This window comes from Ceratotherium simum, chromosome 5 (genome assembly GCF_057802395.1).
Source record: "Ceratotherium simum simum isolate JZ-2026a chromosome 5, ASM5780239v1, whole genome shotgun sequence".
Classification (NCBI taxonomy): Eukaryota; Metazoa; Chordata; class Mammalia; order Perissodactyla; family Rhinocerotidae; genus Ceratotherium; species Ceratotherium simum.
In genome coordinates, this window is record NC_141904.1 from 11,202,329 (window position 1) to 11,216,301 (window position 13,973).

Below are 13,973 nucleotides of genomic sequence, written 5' to 3' on the forward strand. Positions count from 1 at the left end.
CTTAAAAAAAATTCCACTTGGATGAGCTTCTATTTAAAATGAATAGATAAAAACCATCCGAAAATGTTAAACCAAATAGACTAGCAGGTAACATTTTATTACTTCAATTTTGTTAACTCAATGCTCTAACAATAAAACACTAAACCAAGAAAGATGCTTACAGAAATAACTGTTTTATTTCTGTAAAATGCGATACTATACCTAATAAGAACTCTTGACAAAAATTACAACATGAATTGGAGAAGATTTTTGATGAAAAAAGGCATACATATGAAAGAATAGTGAGTACCACTGTCAGGTGGCTTCCCAACTCCTGAACAACACCCCAAACCAAAATGAAGCTAATACACTTGACGTATTTCATATTTCCGAATTGGATTGGAAGAACAAAATAATTTTAAACTATTTTTGTCCTTTTTTGTGTTTGTTTTTTAGAATTAGTAACTAACATTAGTAAGCTGTAATCCCACCATTTTGGGATTCCTCAAGGCTTCCTCCTAGGTCCTCTCTTCTTTTCATTTTATGCTTTCTCAAGTGTCTCTCATTCAAGCCCATAGTCTCATACACGACCTATATGCAGATTATTTGCACATTGCCAACTCAAACTTAGACTTCCTCTTGAGCTCTAGACTGTGATATCCAATTGTCTGATTGACACATCTTTTGGATTTTAATTTCAACATATCCAAAATCACATTCAGGATCTCCGCCCCTCATAAATCCCCAAATCTAATGCTTTTCCAAAATACCTTCTTGCTTAATAATCTCCCTCTCCCTCACCTCCTATATACTACGTATTTCCATGTCCTATGGCTTTACTTTGTAAATATCTCTCAAATCTGTTCTCTTCTCTCTTTTTCTATCAATCACCCTAAGTCCAAGGTACCATCAGCTTTCATCCAGATTACTGTACCAGCTTCCTTTTTGGTCTCCATCCGTCTACTCTTGCCATAGCCCTAGGCTCCCAACAAATCCTCCACACTGCAGCCAGAGTGATCTTTTCAAAAGGCAAATCTGATCATGTCACTCACCTAATTAAAAACTTCAATGGTTTTCCATGGTTCTTAGAATAAAGTCAAAATTACTTAACACGGCCTTCAAGACTGTCCCCGGTCTGGTGCAACAACCATTTCTACAGCTTCATCTTGAATTCCTTCTCCTGTTCTCCTTGCTCCAGCCTTTACTCAGTCCATTCTTTGTACCACGCTCCCTCTTGCCATGGTGCCTCTGAACGTAACTTTCATATCAGCCTAGACTACTTTTCTCTCCAATTCTCCTAGCTGACTCCTATTTATCATTCAGATCTTAGCTCATTTATCACTTCCTCAGGATAGCCTTTCCAACCTCCCTGACTAGGTAAAATGCCCTTAAAATATGCTTGCTCCCCCATGACCTTTACTTAGTAGCTCCATGACCTTTAGGTAGCAGCACTTAACTCAGTTGTGATTTTTTATTTATCTGTGTGATTCTCAAGTTAATGGGCTTTTTGTCTTAATTAGCCCATAAGCTCCATGAGTGTTGGACCACATCTATTTCTGCCTGTACTTGAACAAACCAGGTACACAACACACATTATTATAAGAGCTGTTCTACTACCTTCCAATAGCAAAAAATTAAGTAAAAGGAAACCATTAATATTCTGCGCATTTATCAACACACTGTTTCCTTTTTTTTTTTTTACCTTGCTTTTTATAATTTAACCCTACTTTTTTCTGGAGGGCTAAGGAAAAGAAACAGGAAACAAATGCACAAAAGTCAGTCATCATGAGTCACAAGTTGCTGTGCTCATTTCTTGAAATGAAGAGTGCCTTTAGAGAAGCAGGCAAACTAGTCCTACGTGCTCAGAGTGGTTTCAGATCTATATATTTAAGGAAACCCAGAAGGATCTAAACATAACAGGCTTGGAAGACCTCTGGCAAGGTCTATTCAGATCTAATTGTTTCAGAGCAGAAGCTGTGCTGAGAAAAGTAAAACACTTCCAGGAGTTTTACTGGCTTAATTCACATTGCACTCTTCTACTGAGGCAGAATGTGGTCAGAAAATTAATAGCGTGTCTGTGTGTGTGCATGTGTGTGTGCATGTGCACATTTGTGTATAAACTGAAATGTAAATGTTATTGAAAACAGGGCCATCATGCTTAAAAAGGAGTAGCCATAATTTTACCATTATTATGAAAATCAGTGACAGCAGCAATATTTATGGTATCCAAAGAGTGGTATGACTTTTTGAGTTCAGTGAATTTTTACTCACTGCTAAGAAACATAAACTTTAATTTGATTCTTATACAGACTTGGGTAAAGTGAATCTTATTTACAAAAGAAAGAAACTATTCTTTCTTTCTTACTACTATTCAAACAACAGGCTATAGATAAATGATATAAAATTTTCTTTCCTTATGACTAAAGTATATACAACCATCTTTCAAAAGTAGTTTAAGTGAATAGAGGAAAAAATGCTTCTCAGAGATTCCTTTCAGCCTAATATTTTTTTACCTATTCAAATAACAATATAAATAAATTTCCCATTGGAAAGATCCACAACAATGCAATTTGGAACTACATATGATAAAGTATAAATTATTTCCTAAACTATTAAATTTCAGACAGGATAGCGGAAATACAGGAAACAGGAAAATATTAAGAAGAAATTATTTAATTCTGTTTAACCTAGAGTTCAGAGGTGTATTATTTTTACTTTATATACCTAATTTTAAACATTAATGTGTCATGGATTGAATACAGCTACAAGTAATAAAACTCTGATTGAAATCAAGTTACTTGAAATTAACTGATTTCCACATAAAAATAAAAATCCCAAAATATGAAAATTATTTTTATAGCTGAAGAAAAACTAAAAGTGAACACTGTACAATAACTCTTCTCAAATTGTTTAATAATCGAACCAATCAAAAACATAGTAACCAATCAGCACTGTATACCATAGAAAAGGCTAAATTTCAATATCCTTTTATCTATAGCAAATAGTAGGACAGGTGGGAAATGCTGAGGTTAAAAACAAGGTTGAAGATCCAGAAGGAAATAAAAAAGATGTCATTACAAGACCATAAATAGACAATGTGATTGTAACTCAACTCCCCATGCCCCCCCAAAAAGGCAAAGGAAGTAAAAAATACAGGTCATTTAAGATATTTATTATATAGCATAATACTTACAAAAAACGATTTTCAGATAATAAAATGTCTTATATTAAAAAAACCTGTCCTTTTTAAAGAGATCTGGCTATCATTACAAAGAACTGACTTATAGAGGGAGTCACCAGGGACCTCTTTAAATCGTAATTTAAATGTTTCTTTAATAGAGGTAAAGTAAGATGTAACTACATAAGTTCTTAAAAGGAAAACTAATGATATAATTAAAACAAAATAGTTAGCTCTTAAAATGCAAATGAGTATAAAATGTATTACATTTCAAAATACCTAAGAAAAGGTTCATACTCTTACACCAAAAAAGCATTCATTAGTAAAATTTGTTTTTCTGTTTTAACAATCATGAACAATTTTAGACTGAGAATAAAGAATTTTTAACTTCCATGTAATTAAGTAATAGTAAATAAGAGATCTGCTTCCTTACCATCAAGTTCAGGAACATTTATCTTTACAAAAATGTTAGTTAAGTCTTCAACGATTATGGATGTGTTCAAATTTTTGCTGTGTAAACAGTGTAAACTTAGAAATTGAAAACATGTTTATAATGCCACCAAGCAAGGGAGAATTAATGGGTTAAATAAAGGCAGAACCCTTGAAACTAACTTGATACTTACCAATAATCCAAAGTATAAGAAGATAGTCTATTCTTTCAAGGGCTGGTCCCATTGTGTTTTTCTTATCCTCATTGTAGACAAGAGAGTATAGGTTTAGCAACAGCAGGAATGTGAAATATGATGCTCCATGAATAATAAATTTCATAAAAGGTGTGTGAATGATTCTGCCAAACTGAGATTTGGGAGCTATCAAATAACAAAGTGACAAAACTGGCCAAAAGATGCCAACTGTCAAAACAGTCATTATCTTCTTACAGGTGGGCTTACGCCGGTAACCTGACATCTGCCCAAACCAAACAGTGTTCAGGAACTGCTGGCAGTTAGACTGGGAGACAAACTGAAAAGGACACACACACACACAAAAGTAAAATAAAATCTATAAATACGAACTGATTACACTATTATTTAATTGGTATTCAAAGTTTTAATAATAGTTTAAAAATCAATTCTATACAGTCAACATAGGTTTTTTTTATCTTACGTGTAATAAAATAAGAGTGTAGAGGTTAAGAGCATAGACTCTGGAGCCAGATTATCTAGATTCCAATCCAGGCTCTGCCACTTACTAAATGACTTGAGCAAGTTTTTAAACCTCTCAAAGCCACAAATTCCCCATCTGTAAAATGGGGATAATAACAGTATCTACTCATAAACTTGTTATGAAGATTAAATATAAAGCTTTTAAAATAGTGCCTGGTTCATAGCATGCACTACATAAGTATTAACTACTATTACTAGCCTACTTAGTCATTTTGCAACATTTAATTTATAAAGACTCTTATAATAATGTTTATGAAATTTTAAAGTTAACAAGCACAATCCATAGAAAGAGGCTTGAGTCTAGAAAAACTAATTTCAGTTACAAGAAACCAAGATGCCAGATAGCAAAGCAATCAAAGTCTAAACATCAGATATATTTATGCTCCATGAAAATACTGAGAATTTCTTAGAATGTATTAAAGATATTCTTAAATCTGATTAAAACTGAGTTCTGTGTGAGAAGAAAAGGAAAACTATTCCCAAATAAGAGGAAAATTTTAGTTCAAGTACAGAAATTAATTCACCAAAATTCACAAAGTTTCTTAGTTTACAAATTTCAGAAGCAATATTTTCCCAATATAATGCTCAGGCTGTGACCATACAGATAGTCCCCAACTTAACGATGGTTTGACTCATGACTTTTCGACTTTACAATGGTGCCAAAGTGATACAAATTCAGTAGAAACCGTACTTCGAATTTTGAATTTTGATCTTTTCCGGGGCCAGTGATACGCAGTAAGTTACTTCTGGTGATGCTGGGCAGGGGCAGCGAGCCACAGCTCCCGGTCAGCCATGCAATCATGAGGGTAAATAACTGATACACTTACAACCATTCTGTACCCACACAATCATTCTGTTTTTCACTTTCAGTACAGTATTCAATAAATTACATGAGATATTCAACACTTTATTAAAAAATAGGCTCTGTGTGAGATGATTTTGCCCAATTGTAGGCTAATGTAAGTGTTCTGAGCATATTTAAGGTAAGCTAGGCTAAGCTATGATGTTCGGTAGGTTAGGTGTATTAAATGCATTTTTGATTAACGATATTTTCAACTTACGATGATGGGTTTATCGGGATGTAACCCCATCACAAGTTGAGGAAGATCTGTATAACTTAAGGATTCTGATAACTCTAGATACAGTAATGTGATCAGGTTTGAAATTACCAAGGTAAAGGACAAGTGATAATAATATCTAAAATAATATTTGGTCAATCTTCTGTCTAAAAATGATGTATCCTGAGATAGAATATACTTTGTAGAATGCAACAATGTAGTAAAAAAAATTAGACACACTTTTTTGTTGTTGTTTATTGTGCTTATCAAGAAATTTCCTAATATGTTTTACTCATTTTTGGCAGTTAAGTTTTACTTCATTCTTTATTCTTCTCAGATTCCAGCATTCTTAAGGAATCTTAATTTGTCCCTCAAGATGAAACACCTGAGAGAGAAACAGCTTTTCCTCCCACCAACTACCCAGCTTAGTAGCATTCCAAACTTAGTGGTTTCACCCTTCCCTCGAATATCAAAGCAATCCCAGGACGGACTGCTGTCCTGGCCATCCCTCCATATAATGATGATTTAATTAATTTTACAATGTTATAAACCAATGTTACTGCAATAAACAAAAAATTAAAAAAAAAAAAAAGAATAAACTATGTAACCCTGAAAAAAAAAAATAATTAACAGTGATGTTAAATGTGTATTTGGAAGAACAAAATTCAGTTGGAAACGTTCTAAGGCTGTGATGGTTTTAAAACATAGAAACAAATTCTTCGACACTCCTCTCATCAAGAAGTGGGCTATCAATGTTCCCTACCTTTCAATGCAACAAGCTTGCGATTGCTTTAACCAGTAGATTCTGGATGAAGTGGTGCTATGTGACTTCTGAAGGTAGGTCTTAAAAAGCCATGCAGCTTCCACCTTGTTTGAGGAATACTTGTACTTAGAGCTGTGAACTACCATGTAAAAAGTCCTACCAGCCCGAAGCCACCCCGCTGTGAAGAAGTCCAGGTCACATACAGAAGCTACATGTGGGCACTCCAGTCAGCCCTCAGAGCCTCCTCAGACCATCTCCTCGAAGCCTACCCACTACAATGGCCATGCCCCTCCATGGTTCCAGTCACTGTTCTCAGGAGCCCCAGGCCCTATGGACCCAGCCACCTGAGCACCCAGCCCACTCAGAGGTTCCTGTTCCTGAGTCCTCGGCTGCTGCTCAGGCACCAGACATATGAGTGAAGAAGCTTCCAGATGATTGTAGCCCCCAGTCATTTGAGTTATCTCCAGCTGAGACGCCAGACATAGTGAAGCAGAGACAAATCATCCCTGTTGTGCCCTTTCCTAATTCCTGACCTACAGAATCCAAGAGCACAAAAAATGAGTATGATATTATTATTATAAAATGACTATGAAGTACTGTTTTATGCAACTAAGTTTCAGGGTAGTTTGTTATTCAGGATGGATAACTGAACAAAGTCTACTGACTATTTGGGAAAATATTATCTTCACCTTTGATCATATTTAGAAATCTAGTTTCAAGAATTAATTTACATTTTCATTCATCCTTAAAATTATAGAGTATCTTCCTTTCAACTAAAAATATTACTATTCTTGCTTCTTTCTCTTTCATCTTCTTTAGAATGGAACATTTCGTTATTCTCTGTGAGTCCTTCAAGGAGATATATATATATATATATGATTAGAAAACTGCCTCTTAGTTTTTCTTCCCTAGACAGGATAATCTTGGTTCTTTCCACTTTTCTTTGAGGTTCTTTTTCCAATCACTTAAGTTGATTTTGTGTCTTGTTATCTCTTTATTTTATCATTTTTCTAGTATTCATGTCTATTTTAGGTTATGGAACACAAAAGTAAGCAACCTAAGATCTAGCCAATTAAGATCGTGTCAAAATGTATAATTAGAAGAAGATTACATCAAGATTGCTATATTCTCTGTTTCTACTTATACACATTAGCATTGTATTTCCTTTTCAAGCTACATAGGTATGTTATTGACTTATAATCTTATATCGACACTAATCCAAATTCTTGTACTTAATTTTTTTTCCTATAAATGTTCTACTTTGAGCAAGAATCTTGGAGTACTAGAAAAAGTATAGGATTTAAAGCCAGGGATCTAGATAAGCAATATACTATCTAGGTAATCTTAAAGTAAACATCTTAAAATGCCTGTATCAATTTCCTAAGTCACAAAGCTATCATGAGGCTCAAATTTTCAACCATGATAAAAAATTCTGCTCCTAGCACTGAAGGTCTTGTATCTTGCCTTCTACCATTATCTATTTCAGCCCCATTTTTATATTAATATATATTTTACAAGCAAGTTTTAGTCCAACATCTATATTAATAATGAAAATGTCTTAGAAATAATACCTTAAAGGTACCATTTATCAATACCCCATACTATCAACTGAATTATCATTATCTACATGTAAATACCCATGTTTAGTAAATTATCTCAAAAAATAAAATTTAAAATGCATACCTTCCTTCTTCAAGTTCTTGAATCATGTGCATGTGTGTGTATGGGGAGTAGAAATAGGTATTTCCCTTAATAGGAAGGGATGATGCCAGAAGAGCCAGATTCAACTTAGTTATCATAGCATGCGCCTCTCCACCTTTGGGTTTCACAATGAATTAACAAATAAGAAGAATCAGGAAACATAATATCTAACACTTCGTTTTTACACAGAAAGGCACTATTACTACAGAAAGGGCTATTTATAACCAGATCAATAAAACAAACCTATGACGGACAAAATGCAAGAAGGAAACTTCATTACGAAGGCACTTACTACACAGGATCTTACCTGTGTAGCTAATATTTTGCAAAAACATTAAATTAACATCCATATTATTATTATAATTAATATTAATTGTTAAAAATATTAGCAACTACCACTTACTGAGTACTTGGTTAATACTAGTGCTCATGGTGCTAAACTCTTTAAATACACATTCTTCATTAATTCTTAAAACTAAAGCTCAGAGAGATTCAATAACTTTCTCAAGGACACAGAGTTTTTATGAAGCAGAACTAGGATCTCAACCTAGATGTGTTGCTCCAAACCCTTTGCTCTGAGCCACTAGACTACTGTGGAGGAAATAATTTAGATGGATCACAGAAAACCTCATACCTCCTTTTGGTTATATTTGATAGCAAGTTTTAGACGACTTAAATTCATTCTTTCTTCTAGTAATCCCCGCTTGTCAAGAGGCTCATCATTAGACGTATGGTTTAGGATAACTTCCAATTCGCGTGAATTCCGGGCTTGTGCAAGCAAATCTTTAGCAAACATTTTACATTGCCGGGCTAGTTCCTCATAATCATTCCTGCAAAATGCAACAGTCTGTTCTTAGAAATGTCACTTCCATCTTCTAATTAAGCTGTTTTCACTAGAAATTTTTTTACTCAGTGACATTTTAATTCTAATAGTGCTACACAAAATCTGAAGTCATTCTGTGTTGACAGTCAAAGGAACCTACTAGTAGGTACATAAATTCTCCATAGCTTTGGGGGAAAGTGTAACACAATTATGTTCCCTGTGTTCACACAGATAATCCTAGATGAGCACAATGTTCTTTTATATATAATGATATTCCTAGAAATTCTGATATTTGTCAATTGTTCTTCACTTAACTCATTTGCCCTTATTCTCTATAAGTTTGGTACAGAACTTCTTTTATATTATTTATCTGAACAATAGAAATAATATCTTAATGCTACCCAACAAATATTATTTTTAACTAGAGGTTTTTTCAATAATAGTCTACAATATGTTTATGCTACTTCTGATATTAAAATACTGTTTTGATTCATTTTTAAAGTGCTCACTTGACCAAAATTCAAGTTAGAAAGAAAAATAGTGAAACATGCCTAGTAAAGAATTCTCTTTCAGAATCACTATTCCTTGAAACTTAGGATTTAACTGCTTGTTAAAGGCAGACCTGAATCAATTTGTAAGAAACTAAGAAGTTTTAGTAGATAATTATTTTTAAAAAAATAACAGTTACATTAAATTTATGTCCACGTGTAATAACTTAAAAATGAAATTAGAAGTAAATAATTATGAGTCAACTGGGATTGGACTTTGGAAAATAATTTTTTACTCAGATTTTTTTTTTTCTTAAAGAGAAAACAGGAAAATTTTTCACTGGTTAATCTTTTATACAACGGGGTTTTCCATGAACTGGTTGCATAAAATTATACTCAAAGAATTAAAAACTTCTTTTCCTTACAGGCTAACATTTTTCTCATCCATTCTTTGCATTTACTATAATGCATCTGGTAACTAAAACTATCTAAGAATAAGTAGTTGAATTTCTTTAACAAATGAAGTATTATCTGCTTTTTAGTCTAGGAATCTAATTGTAGAAGGGAACATACATCAAAAGTGTATATTATTACAAAGACATCTTTAGCTAAACATTGACAGACCAACAGATTCACAAGCAAAATTAATACATTTTATTAATCTAATTTGCTTAATCTCTAACAGATGACTGGAAAACTAATAAGCAGCTGTATAGTTTAGATGAAACACAGTAGACTAGAAACCAGGAGCCCTATGTTCTAGTTACAACTCTGCTCCTACTTTCAATGTCAACTGTTTCTAATTAGATGCTGATATCAGTGAGACATCTAACCTAGATAGATCCCTCTCCCTGTCTAGGGGATTGAGGTAAATGGGTTCTATGATCACTTCAAAATCTAACTTTATCATTCTGTGATTACAATATAATTATAGTAGTTGCTTCAAATCCTTTTTGGAAGGAGTTGAATGAATTCTAGTTTATATGGTAACTCAAAACTCTAATTATGAGATTATAATAGGAAGTTCTTCATATTTAACTGGAATAATTTATTAACAGCCTCATGTGCTAATCAAGTTAAAAGTAGGAACAGATTACATTTTAACCATGTCTTATGTATTAATCAAAGTATATACTTTATGTCATATAGAGTTCAAATAAATTTTAATTTATCCAAATTAAAATACAGCAGTTCCAAACTTGAAAATTTACGAACAGATATCTTTTAAAAATTTCTAGAACTCAGAGCTATCAATAACACACTATATACTGCTGTTAAGACTAAAGAAAATTGTAAGCTTCTGATTGCCCTTCTAGTAAGTAGAAGTTTGAACTTTCCCAATCTTGTGAAGTCATTGGAGAGTACAATGCAAGACATGGGGCTCCAATATCAGTTGGACTTGAGAGAAAATGTGGGAATAGGTATAACCCCCCTAGAAACCTCACAGTAGGGGCTGGCAAGAAATCTTGATCAATTCCTCCTTTGGAGGGCACCAGGGACACTTTAATATAAGGGGATGTCTCAAAGCTTTTCCTCCAGTCTACTAAATGTAGTTTTCTACGGGTTTTTTTTTTAATGTTTAGATCAGTAGTTTAATAGGCTGCTTTTCTCAAAGCCTTTTGTCCCCCCCAACTCACATCTCTAATGGAAAATTATAACAGTGATTCTTTGGGTATACAAAGTGCCAGAAGTACACTTAACTCTTCATTTCAGAAGAAAACTCAGACTGGGTATTTGACCCTCTTAATCAGTAGTATTTTATTTTTATGCCTACGCGTTATGTTTCTCCTAAAAGAAAATCTCATCAAACAGTGAAAAGGGCCTATGTCTGTGCATGTGGAACGTCCCTCACATACTGAAAGCATTCTATGTTTTTGGAAGTTCTGAAGGACCAGGCTCCAAGGATGATGATAGAATCTGGGAACGAGCGGAGGAAGCCAGAGAGCAGTTATAAACAAGTTTGCTCAAGGCTCCACTCCTACTACTCTCCACACTGCCCTAGAATGCCTTCAGTGACAGTGAACAAAGGAGGGATTTAGGGTAGTGCAAGAGTGGCAGAGGGCAGACGGGGAAGGAGTGACCTAAGTAGCACCAGGGTCTATTCCACTGAGGAAAAAGGAAAATCCCAAGTAGGTGGAAGCAAGGTGTGGTCATCTTGGATCAATACAAATAAATGTAAATAAATATAAACTGTAATTTGGCTTATGAAGAACCTCAGGCTGAATACATTCTGGAGGGAAAAAAAAGGCATTATGTAATTTACAATTTCCATTCATTCCCACCTGAATTCCACCTCCACAAGGCTTAGTTCTTTTAAATCAGCACTAAGTTCAAACGCTCTCAGAATTGGATCCTCTTCTGTTAACATTATTAGAGCTGGACTGGCCAAACATCGATATATATCAAGACGAAACCTGTGATAAAATTTGATTCCATAATGTAAAATAAACTCACTATACACAAATGATTTTTAACCTATAATTTTCACAAATTTAAAATTAAAGTATTATGAAATTAAAAGAAAATAACTATAATATATACTTATTACAAGATAATGCATAAAAAAGACTTAAAAATTAAATATTTTGAGATATAAATACAGAAAAATTTTATATCTATTGCTTTTAAAGAAATTGTTTTAGTATTTCTTTTCACAGATTCAAAACTTTGTATTGTTCAATCCAATTTAATTTTTAAAAGTTTCTATTCCTGAGCCCAACATTATTTTAAATGAAATATGCTAATAACTAATAAATTTTGAAGGTGATATAGATCATTATTAAATTTTTCCTTCCCCAATGATAAGACTACTTTAACATTATATATATTATAATATCATAATAGTATATATTATATATATATATCACATGACTCATTCAACCAGGTTATTTTTGAAAGATATTTCAAATCTTAAAGAATGAAATTATTCATTTATGCATAATCTCTACCTAATAGAAAAGTACTCCCTTTACTTTCTGTAAACTAATTAATGTTCACATTTAAATATCTAAACAGGAACCAAACCAGAAAAATTTTGCTAAAATTCTTTCATTTATAAACATAATTCTTAATTTATTAATTTGGTAGATATTATATAATGCATATTTTTCCTTTAAATATAAATTTAATACATGCTTGTTATTAAAAAACAACAAGCAGTTTAGAAACACGATGCTCCCAATTCTCCTCCTTCCAACAACTCTACTCCTCAAAGATAGTCACATTTCAGAGAATTGTGAATATCCTTCCTGATATTTTCTATTCACACACAAATATAATCAGACATGCTATGTAAAGGGACAATTCGTAATATATCAGGACCTCTTTCTATGTCACTACATATAGAGCCACCTCATTACTTCCTAAAACTAGATGGTTTTCCATTTTATGGAGGTCCATCGAATCTCCATTAATGGACACTTAGGTGGCTTCTAATTTTTTACTTCTATAAATAATGAAGCAATGAATATTCTTTAGTTCACATATCCTTTGCACACTTAGAATTGCCTGATAAATGGCATATGTATTTTAAATTCTGATAGATGCTTCCAAAGCACTAATAATAAGGAGAGCCCAATTCCCCCCACATCTTTATTAATACTGGATATTATCAATTTTTTGAATCTTTGCCAACCTAAGAGACAAAAATTGGAATTTTTTGTGTGTGTGTGTGAGGAGATCAGCCCTGAGCTAACATCTGCCAATCCTCCTCTTTTTTTGCCGAGGAAGACTGGCCCTGGGCTAACATCCATGCCCATCTCCCTCTACTTTATATGGGACGCCACCACAGCGTGGCCTGCCAAGCAGTGCGTCAGTGCACACCCGGGATCTGAACCGGCGAACCCCGGGCCGCCGCAGCAGAGCGCGTGCACTTAACTGCTTGCACCACCGGGCAGGCCCCAAAAAATGGAATTTTAGAGTTATTTCACTCTTGAATTTCTTTAGAAGCTTAAGCATCCTTTCATGTTTACTATCCATTTATACTTATTCTGTAAACTGCCTGGTCATTTTCATTAGCCTATTTTTCTGGTGACTGTTTATCGTTTTTATCAATTTGTAAGATCTCTTTCCACATCAAAGAAATTAGCCCCGTGTCTAGTCAAAAGTGTTTTAAATACATTTTCCCAGCTTTCTTTGTCTTTTTACTTTCCTTGCAATGGATTTTTCCACGTGGAAATTAAAAATTTTTATTTAAACAAATTTATTGAAATATTCCTTATTTATCCTATAGGTTTCATGTCTTACTTAGATACAAAAGTAGATCCTGTATAACACATTTTAAGACAAGAATATTTATGAAATCCAGTTATTATCTAGCTGTTCAATTATCTGTATCTTAAGTTAGGACTTCTGAAACACCAAAACCATCCAAAAAGCTGCGAAAATATATATACACTTAAGCAATTTATTTTTCTGTTTCCATCAATGTCTATATTAATTAATTTTATTGGATTGTTTCTAAAAATGACTTTTGTATTAACCTACATTATCAGGTCTCAAAATATATTAAAGATTAATGACAAAATGCACAGGAAGAGTGACTGCTAGTAAAGGTGGCAACTAATTATGCTGGAGTCATAGTGAAGTACCATTGTGTGGAAAGCATTTAGATGTGATCTGACAAATAATGAGGCTGCCTCACTTTATAAAATCTATCCTTTTTGGTATTCAAAACACTAAAGTAATGGTGGCATGAAGAGGTCAGTGGTAGCACAACACAAAAAATATCCATAAAACTGGACAAAAGTATATTTAAAAAGTCAACCATTTCAGGTCACTGGGAATTGTCTATTGCGAATTGTTGACTGGTGAAAAATGGC

The 13,973-nt window shown here is 33.5% G+C and overlaps 1 protein-coding gene across 8 annotated transcripts in view; it reads right to left on the minus strand.

The window, feature by feature from the left end:
- Positions 1-13,973, minus strand: part of TRPC1 (transient receptor potential cation channel subfamily C member 1) — a 62,049-nt gene that overhangs the window by 19,105 nt on the left and 28,971 nt on the right. For 4 of the 8 annotated variants that reach the window (XM_004419286.3, XM_004419285.3, XM_014789028.2 and 1 more), the window contains 3 exons: positions 11,436-11,567; positions 8,477-8,672; positions 3,781-4,117 (listed from right to left, as the gene is read on the minus strand). In XM_004419286.3, the coding sequence (XP_004419343.1) occupies positions 3,781-4,117; positions 8,477-8,672; positions 11,436-11,567 (665 nt within the window). Of the gene's footprint in view, positions 1-3,780; positions 4,118-6,141; positions 7,940-8,476; positions 8,673-11,435; positions 11,568-13,973 lie in introns of those variants that run through there. The other 4 variants (XM_087430431.1, XM_087430435.1, XM_087430433.1 and 1 more) reach the window with 4 other exon arrangements.